Source organism: Lathyrus oleraceus, chromosome 1, assembly GCF_024323335.1.
Source record: "Lathyrus oleraceus cultivar Zhongwan6 chromosome 1, CAAS_Psat_ZW6_1.0, whole genome shotgun sequence".
Classification (NCBI taxonomy): Eukaryota; Viridiplantae; Streptophyta; class Magnoliopsida; order Fabales; family Fabaceae; genus Lathyrus; species Lathyrus oleraceus.
This window is the reverse complement of record NC_066579.1, coordinates 402,486,522-402,496,919: the sequence shown is the minus strand read 5'-3', so window position 1 is coordinate 402,496,919 and position 10,398 is coordinate 402,486,522. Positions and strand designations below refer to the sequence as shown.

General features: G+C 31.7%; 1 protein-coding gene and 1 pseudogene across 1 annotated transcript; both read left to right on the top strand.

Moving 5' to 3' along the window:
* Positions 1-269: 269 nt before the first annotated feature.
* On the top strand, positions 270-2,738 carry LOC127115826 (beta-galactosidase-like). The gene has a single exon (XM_051047270.1). It carries the CDS (start codon positions 270-272, stop codon positions 2,736-2,738), a length of 2,469 nt encoding a protein of 822 aa, XP_050903227.1.
* Positions 2,739-5,417: 2,679 nt separating this feature from the next.
* On the top strand, positions 5,418-6,765 carry LOC127111253 (beta-galactosidase 15-like; annotated as a pseudogene).
* The last annotated feature ends 3,633 nt before the right edge of the window (positions 6,766-10,398 follow it).

Here is a 10,398-nt window from a genome sequence, read left to right as displayed (position 1 = left end):
AATTGTATTTGAATAAATAAAGTTAAATGTTTGAAGATTTCTACGACATTGAACTCTTATTTGGTGAGTTTTTATTCACTTCATGTGTGTCTTTTGGTTGTGACCAACTCATGTAACATATTTTTGTGTGAAGAAAAATCTAATTTAGAATATTGATTAGATAGTTCAACACTATTTTTGGGAACAACCAAACTACATTTTCCTATATATTTCATTTTCTCAGTTATAGTATTTCGATAACCAAGACGGGAGAATCATACATGTTTACAATGGGTTCATTATCCTGTTATAACATTATCTTAATGAGTATAATTATGTTGCACTCATGTTTTGCCATAGAGGTTTCTTATGATTCAAAAGCTCTCATTATCAATGGAGAAAGACGTCTTATTTTTTCAGGTGCAATCCATTATCCAAGAAGCACCGTGGAGATGTGGCCTGACCTTATTCAAAAGGCCAAAGATGGTGGCCTTGATGCCATTGAAACTTATATATTTTGGGATCGTCACGAACCTGTTCAACGTGAATATAATTTCTCAGGAAATTTGGATTTTGTCAAATTTTTCAAGCTTATCCAAGAAGCTGGACTATATGCCATTATGAGGATTGGTCCTTATGCATGTGCGGAATGGAACTACGGAGGGATCCCAGTGTGGCTTCACAATATTCCTGGGATTGAGTTAAGGACAGATAATATGGTTTACAAGAACGAAATGCAAATTTTTACGACAAAGATCGTGAATGTGGCAAAAGAAGCAAATTTATTTGCATCACAAGGAGGTCCCATTCTTCTAGCTCAAATTGAGAATGAATATGGAGATATCATGTGGAATTACAAAGATGCAGGGAAGACATACGTTAAATGGTGTGCTCAGATGGCTCTAGCACAAAACATTGGGGTTCCATGGATCATGTGTCAGCAACCTGATGCTCCTCAACCTATCATCAATACTTGCAATGGATACTATTGTCATAATTTTAAACCCAATAACCCAAAAAGTCCTAAAATGTTCACTGAAAATTGGATTGGTTGGTTCCAAAAATGGGGTGAAAAGGTTCCCCATAGAAGTGCTGAAGATTCAGCTTTCTCAGTTGCACGCTTTTTCCAAAATGGAGGTGTCTTAAACAACTACTACATGTACCATGGAGGAACCAACTTTGGCCGCACAGCAGGTGGACCATATATCACAACATCTTATGACTATGATGCACCAATTGACGAGTATGGGAATTTGAATCAACCAAAATGGGGACATCTTAAGCAACTTCATGCAGCAATTAAATTGGGTGAAAATGTTCTTACAAATTATACATCAATAAATGATAAGGATCTGGGAAATGGAATCACACTTACAACATACTCTAATTCCAATGGCGCAAGATTTTGTTTCCTGAGCAATAATGACACTAGCAAAGATGCAAATGTTGACTTACAAAATGATGGTAAATACTTTATTCCTGCCTGGTCCGTCACCATTCTTAATGGATGCAACAAAGAAATTTTCAATACAGCAAAGGTTAACAGTCAAACCTCAATAATGGTGAAAAGGAGTGGTGATAATAGTTCTAATGGACTCACATGGAAATGGAAAATGGAGCCAAAGAAAGACACCTTGAATGGAAAGGGAAATATTAAAGCACACGAGCTTTTGGAGCAGAAGGAACTAACCTTGGATGCTAGTGACTATTTATGGTACATGACTAGTGTTGACATCAATGACACTTCAATTTGGAGTAATGCGACTCTCAGTGTGAATACTATGGGCCATACACTTCATGGTTATGTTAATAGGAAGTATATAGGATACCAATTTAGCCAATGGGGAAATAAATTCACTTATGAAACGAAAGTTTCTTTGAAGAATGGAACAAACATTATAACTTTGCTTAGTGCCACCGTCGGGCTTGCAAATTATGGTGCATGGTTTGACGAGATAAAAACGGGCATTTCAGGTGGCACTGTTCAATTGATTGGAAAAAATAATGTTACTATGGATTTGTCAACTAACCTTTGGTCTTATAAGGTTGGTTTGAATGGTGAGAGGAAACGTTTATATGATTTGCAATCACATGTCGGTGTGTCATGGAACACTAATTCACCTAATATTCCTATTGGGAAACCTATGACTTGGTATAAGTCAGAGTTTAAAGCTCCAGTTGGAACAAACCCTATTGTGGTGGACTTCCAAGGCCTAGGTAAAGGACATGCTTGGGTGAATGGACATAGCATTGGTCGTTATTGGCCTTCTTGGATTACAACTACAAATGGATGCAGTGACACGTGCGATTATCGTGGAAAATATGTAAAGGAAAAGTGCAACACCAATTGTGGAGGTCCATCACAAAGGTGGTATCATGTACCAAGGTCATTCTTGAATGATAACATGAACACATTGGTTTTATTTGAAGAAATAGGTGGTAATCCTCAAAGTGTTCAGTTCCAAACGGTGACAATAGGAACTATTTGTGCTAATGTATATGAAGGCTCACAACTAGAACTATCATGCCAAAATGGACAAGTAATTTCACAAATCCAGTTTGCTAGCTTTGGAAATCCACAAGGTCAATGTGGTTCTTTTAAGAAAGGCTCTTGGGAAGCTACAGATAGTCAATCTGTTGTGGAAGCTGCATGCATAGGAAAAACTAATTGTGGATTTATAGTCACAAAAGAAATGTTTAGTGTTCCATTTGGCGTAACAAATAGTACAGCTAGATTAGCCGTGCAGGTGACATGTTAAGTCATCATTTTCTACAAATTAATGTGAAAAATAAACGTTGAATTATCAAAATTGAAATAATACATTAAGTTTTTCTCATTAAAAATATCATAAGTTAAACTTGTTTTTCTTTATTTTCAACTTTAATGTAAGTTGTGGTAAAAATAAAAGTTTTTTGAGCAACCGCCCGATCTCTTTCAACCTTTCTACCATGAAACGTTGTATCATTCTTAGAGAGAAATATAAATCATATATTCTCAAATTAGATGTTATATTTCACCCACATTAGAGTTCGTTTGGATCTTGGTTGAAATTTTTTGAAATTGCAGTGCAATGTTACAAAAACACATATTGTTGCTTCAAAACATCATGTTAAAAGTTTTTTATTTCTTTCTAATAAAAAACTTGCACACACATTTTATTTTAATTTTTCAAATAAATCAAATTTTATGCGTCTTTTATTTCTTTTTCTTAGTTTGTGTGTAAGTATGTTTTGTTACTCTTATATGTGCATTTTTGTACTAATGTTTTTTTATAGAACAAATTAGATATATTTATTTGGACAACTAGTTTTTTTGAAACAGTTTTTCACAAGATTGAAGAATATGAATACAAGGATAAACATTATGATTGACTAGAGATATAGTAAATTCCAATTATATATATAACATTGGTAAACTTTCCATAGTAAAGAGTTGTATCTTTATATGAATATTCAATTGTTCAAATATAAAGTGCTTACTTCAATCTCGTTAAAAAAAAATCTCAAAAAACCAAATGAATAGCTCGTTAATTAGGAAAAATATTCAACTAGAATTTCATACAAAGAAAGAACCATTTCTTTGTAAAAGAAACTATATGTGATATCATATACATCCTACAATGTTAATTATTCTAAAAAACAACATTAGAAACGTTCGAATTCAAAATCTTACATTCTCTGACAAAACAAGTATTAACTCAAAATGAAAATTCTTCTTGAACATTATTCTAAATCTCACTGAGTTGGTTTTGAAGCAATAAAGACACTCATAACAAGTAACATATTTTATTTGACTTAATCGGACGTGAAAACGTCAATGAGAACTACATGACCCTCACAAGTATCACGATAACGTGTTGGTTGACTAAAATAATTTCATTTTCCAATTCACCCTTACAGACCTCTAACTTTTTGGATGTGAAGTGACATGAGGTTTAAGGTTATGTTCACGACCTCAAACAAAAACAAGCCTACGTCTCAAACATGAACTCCACGACTTGTTAGTTCAGTCCAACAAACAATGTAGATTTGGATAAATATTTCTAAAGCATCTCAACCTCAAGGATAAATAGAAAACCATAACATTCACTCTTTCACTATCATGGTATGTATCCCTCAGAGGTATAAAATTTGAATTGGCTACCTTCTCATCTTATAAATCGACATACAAAGAACAATTATTTTACGTCCCTTTTAATCTAAATCTTAATTTCACTAAACATGCACGTCTACCATTGAACGATGTCTCTCTATTTTGAATAAGAATTTTTTTTATATATGTCTCATACATAACATGTCTCTCGAATTAAAATCATATCTTATAGTATAGCTCGAGCAAGAAACCAACGTGATATAATAATAAAAAATTATTATATATTTACCGCTGTAAACTATAATTTTTAATATAACATAATAAATATTTTTGTTTGCATGATTAAAATATATATATTTTTGTTTGCGAATCCATTATCTTTTCTTGACTGCAGTGGTAAAATAGTTTCTATTATGAACATTTTGAAAAATATTATAAGAATTTAAAAAATACACAACTTATTAACAAAATCTCCCAAATAGTTTATAATAAATAGTCAGGTGTTTAGTTTTTAATATATGACATGTTTTTCTTTACATTGCATGTTTAATGTTAAGGTATTGATAAAAAAATTTAAATATAATAAATAATTACATTTAATTTTAATGTATCTTATTTTTTATTTATATAGAGAGAAGTTTTAATAAAAATCAATTCAATTTGTGAAGACAACTACTATTTTTTTCATGAAAGTAAAATTAAAATTAAAAGATATTTTTAAGGAGCTATTTTCTTTGTGGAGGGTTAGAGTCTATATAGTCATGTATATATAACTTTCATTTCAGGTCCTTATGAAATACATGATATGATTATATATTATGGTGTTTATATCCGACTCATTTATCATATATATGTTTTCATTTTATCCTAAACCACTGTGTAACCCTGAACAACTTGTTATTAATATTTTAGAATTACCTATCCATTACTCTAGATAAGTTATTATAGAAATTCAAATTAACTAATTTAGATGCATGCGATGAGCCTAATTTTGTTATTCACTAGCTGTCTGTACACTTTTGTGCAGTATTCATTTTTGTCATTCATTATTTTCATTACTAAAATTAGAAATTAATAATTGTATTTGAATAAATAAAGTTAAATGTTTGAAGATTTCTACGACATTGAACTCTTATTTGGTGAGTTTTTATTCACTTCATGTGTGTCTTTTGGTTGTGACCAACTCATGTAACATATTTTTGTGTGAAGAAAAATCTAATTTAGAATATTGATTAGATAGTTCAACACTATTTTTGGGAACAACCAAACTACATTTTCCTATATATTTCATTTTCTCAGTTATAGTATTTCGATAACCAAGACGGGAGAATCATACATGTTTACAATGGGTTCATTATCCTGTTATAACATTATCTTAATGAGTATAATTATGTTGCACTCATGTTTTGCCATAGAGGTTTCTTATGATTCAAAAGCTCTCATTATCAATGGAGAAAGACGTCTTATTTTTTCAGGTGCAATCCATTATCCAAGAAGCACCGTGGAGATGTGGCCTGACCTTATTCAAAAGGCCAAAGATGGTGGCCTTGATGCCATTGAAACTTATATATTTTGGGATCGTCACGAACCTGTTCAACGTGAATATAATTTCTCAGGAAATTTGGATTTTGTCAAATTTTTCAAGCTTATCCAAGAAGCTGGACTATATGCCATTATGAGGATTGGTCCTTATGCATGTGCGGAATGGAACTACGGAGGGATCCCAGTGTGGCTTCACAATATTCCTGGGATTGAGTTAAGGACAGATAATATGGTTTACAAGAACGAAATGCAAATTTTTACGACAAAGATCGTGAATGTGGCAAAAGAAGCAAATTTATTTGCATCACAAGGAGGTCCCATTCTTCTAGCTCAAATTGAGAATGAATATGGAGATATCATGTGGAATTACAAAGATGCAGGGAAGACATACGTTAAATGGTGTGCTCAGATGGCTCTAGCACAAAACATTGGGGTTCCATGGATCATGTGTCAGCAACCTGATGCTCCTCAACCTATCATCAATACTTGCAATGGATACTATTGTCATAATTTTAAAACCCAATAACCCAAAAAGTCCTAAAATGTTCACTGAAAATTGGATTGGTTGGTTCCAAAAATGGGGTGAAAAGGTTCCCCATAGAAGTGCTGAAGATTCAGCTTTCTCAGTTGCACGCTTTTTCCAAAATGGAGGTGTCTTAAACAACTACTACATGTACCATGGAGGAACCAACTTTGGCCGCACAGCAGGTGGACCATATATCACAACATCTTATGACTATGATGCACCAATTGACGAGTATGGGAATTTGAATCAACCAAAATGGGGACATCTTAAGCAACTTCATGCAGCAATTAAATTGGGTGAAAATGTTCTTACAAATTATACATCAATAAATGATAAGGATCTGGGAAATGGAATCACACTTACAACATACTCTAATTCCAATGGCGCAAGATTTTGTTTCCTGAGCAATAATGACACTAGCAAAGATGCAAATGTTGACTTACAAAATGATGGTAAATACTTTATTCCTGCCTGGTCCGTCACCATTCTTAATGGATGCAACAAAGAAATTTTCAATACAGCAAAGGTTAACAGTCAAACCTCAATAATGGTGAAAAGGAGTGGTGATAATAGTTCTAATGGACTCACATGGAAATGGAAATGGAGCCAAAGAAAGACACCTTGAATGGAAAGGGAAATATTAAAGCACACGAGCTTTTGGAGCAGAAGGAACTAACCTTGGATGCTAGTGACTATTTATGGTACATGACTAGTGTTGACATCAATGACACTTCAATTTGGAGTAATGCGACTCTCAGTGTGAATACTATGGGCCATACACTTCATGGTTATGTTAATAGGAAGTATATAGGATACCAATTTAGCCAATGGGGAAATAAATTCACTTATGAAACGAAAGTTTCTTTGAAGAATGGAACAAACATTATAACTTTGCTTAGTGCCACCGTCGGGCTTGCAAATTATGGTGCATGGTTTGACGAGATAAAACGGGCATTTCAGGTGGCACTGTTCAATTGATTGGAAAAAATAATGTTACTATGGATTTGTCAAACTAGACCTTGAAGAGAAAAGATGGAAATTGTTCAAACTAACATAGAACTAAAAACCTTAATAGTTCAAACTAACCTTTGGTCTTATAAGGTTGGTTTGAATGGTGAGAGGAAACGTTTATATGATTTGCAATCACCATGTCGGTGTGTCATGGAACACTAATTCACCTAATATTCCTATTGGGAAACCTATGACTTGGTATAAGTCAGAGTTTAAAGCTCCAGTTGGAACAAACCCTATTGTGGTGGACTTCCAAGGCCTAGGTAAAGGACATGCTTGGGTGAATGGACATAGCATTGGTCGTTATTGGCCTTCTTGGATTACAACTACAAATGGATGCAGTGACACGTGCGATTATCGTGGAAAATATGTAAAGGAAAGTGCAACACCAATTGTGGAGGTCCATCACCAAAGGTGGTATCATGTACCAAGGTCATTCTTGAATGATAACATGAACACATTGGTTTTATTTGAAGAAATAGGTGGTAATCCTCAAAGTGTTCAGTTCCAAACGGTGACAATAGGAACTATTTGTGCTAATGTATATGAAGGCTCACCACTAGAACTATCATGCCAAAATGGACAAGTAATTTCACAAATCCAGTTTGCTAGCTTTGGAAATCCACAAGGTCAATGTGGTTCTTTTAAGAAAGGCTCTTGGGAAGCTACAGATAGTCAATCTGTTGTGGAAGCTGCATGCATAGGAAAAATCTAATTGTGGATTTATAGTCACAAAAGAAATGTTTAGTGTTCCATTTGGCGTAACAAATAGTACAGCTAGATAGCCGTGCAGGTGAATGTTAAGTCATCATTTTCTACAAATTAATGTGAAAAATAAACGTGAATCATCAAAATTGAAATAATACATTAAGTTTTCTCATTAAATAATATCATAAGTTAAACTTGTTTTCTTTATTTTCAACTTTAATGTAAGTTGTGGTAAATAAAAGTTTTTGAGCAACCGCCCGATCTCTTTCAACCTTTCTACCATGAAACGTTGTATCATTCTTAGAGAGAAATATAAATCATATATTCTCAAATTAGATCTTATATTTACGGTCACATTAGAGTTCGTTTGGATCTTGGTTGAAATTTTTTGAAATTGCAGTGCAATGTTACAAAAACACATATTGTTTGCTTCAAAACATCATGTTAAAGTTTTTTATTCTTTCTAATAAAAAACTTGCACCACACATTTTATTTTAATTTTTCAAATAAATCAAATTTATGCGTCTTTTATTTCTTTTTCTTATTGTTTGTGTGAAGTATGTTTTGTTACTCTTATATGTGCATTTTTGTACTAATGTTTTTTTATAGAACAAATTAGATATATTTATTTGGACAACTAGTTTTTTTTGAAACAGTTTTTCACAAGATTGAAGAATATGAATACAAGGATAAACATTATTATTGACTAGAGATATAGTAAATTCCAATTATATATATAACATTGGTAAACTTTCCATAGTAAAGAGTTGTATCTTTATATGAATATTCATGTTCAAATATAAGTGCTTACTTTCAATCTCGTTAAAAAAATATCTCAAAAAACCCAATGAAAAGCTCGTTAATTAGGAAAATATTCAACTAGAATTTCATACAAAGAAGAACCATTTCTTTGTAAAAGAAACTATATGTGATATCATATACATCCTACAATGTTAATTATTCTAAAAAACAACATTAGAAACGTTCGAATCAAAATCTTACATTCTCTGACAAAACAAGTATAACTCAAAATGAAAATTCTTCTTGAACATTATTCTAAATCTCACTGAGTTGGTTTTGAAGCAATAAAGACACTCATAACAAGTAACATATTTATTTGACTTAATACGGACGTGAAAACGTCAATGAGAACTACATGACCCTCACAAGTATCACGATAACGTGTTTGGTTGACTAAAATAATTTCATTTTCCAAATTCACCCTAACAGACCCTAACTTTTTGGATGTGAAGTGACATGAGGTTTAAGGTTATGTTCACGACCTCAACAAAAACAAGCCTACGTCTCAAACATGACTCCACGACTTGTTAGTTCATCCAACAAACATGTAGATTTGGATAAATATTTCTAAAGAGCATCTCAACCTCAAGGATAAATAGAAAAACCATAACAGTCACTCTTTCACTATCATGGTATGTATCCTCAGAGGTATAAAATTTGAATTGGCTACCTTCTCATCTTATAAACCGATACGAAAACTATTTTACGTCCCTTTTAATCTAAATCTTAATTTCACTAAACATGCACGTCTACCATTGAACGAGGTCTCTCTATTTTGAATAATTTTTTTTTATATATGTCTCATACATAACAATTCTCTCGAATTAAATCATATCTTATAGTATAGCTCGAGCAAGAAACCAACGTGATATAATAAAAAAAATATATATAATTTAACCGCTGTAACTATATTTTTAATATAACATAATAAAATATTTTGTTGCATGATTAAAAAATATATATTTTTGTTTGCGAATCCTTATCTTTTCTTGACTGCAGTGGTAAATAGTTTCTATTATGAACATTTTGAAAAATATTATAAAATTTAAAAATACACAACTTATTAACAAAATCTCCCAAAATAGTTTATAATAAATAGTGAGGTGTTTAGTTTTTAATAATATGACATGTTTTTCTTTACATTGCATGTTTAATGTTAAGGTATGATAAAAAAATTTAAATATAATAATAAGTTACATTTAATTTTAATGTATCTTATTTTTTCTTTATAGAGAGATAAGTTTTATAAAATCAATTCAATTTGTGAAGACAACTACTATTTTTTTCATGAAAGTAAATAAAATTAAAAGATATTTTAAGGAGCTATTTGCTTTGTGAGGGTTAAGAGTCTATATAGTCTGTATAATATAACTTTCATTTCAGGTCCTTATGAATACATGATATGATTATATATTAGGTGTTTATTCGACTCATTTAATCAATATATGTTTTTAGTTTATCCTACCACTGTGTAACCCTGAACAACTTGTTATAATATTTTAGAATTACCTATCCCTACTCTAGATAAGTTATTATAACAAATTCAAATTAACTATTAGAGCATGCGATGAGCCTAATTTTGTTATTCACTAGCTGTCTGTACACTTTTGTGCAGTATTCATTTTTGTCATTCATTATTTTCATTACTAAAAATTAGAAATTAATAATTGTATTTGAATAAATAAAGTTAAATGTTTGAAGATTTCTACGACATTGAACTCTTATTTGGTGAGTTTTT

Excerpts from the sequence above, each read along its gene's own strand:
- LOC127115826 (XM_051047270.1), top strand. The coding sequence starts at position 270 with ATGGGTTCATTATCCTGTTATAACATTATCTTAATGAGTATAATTATG.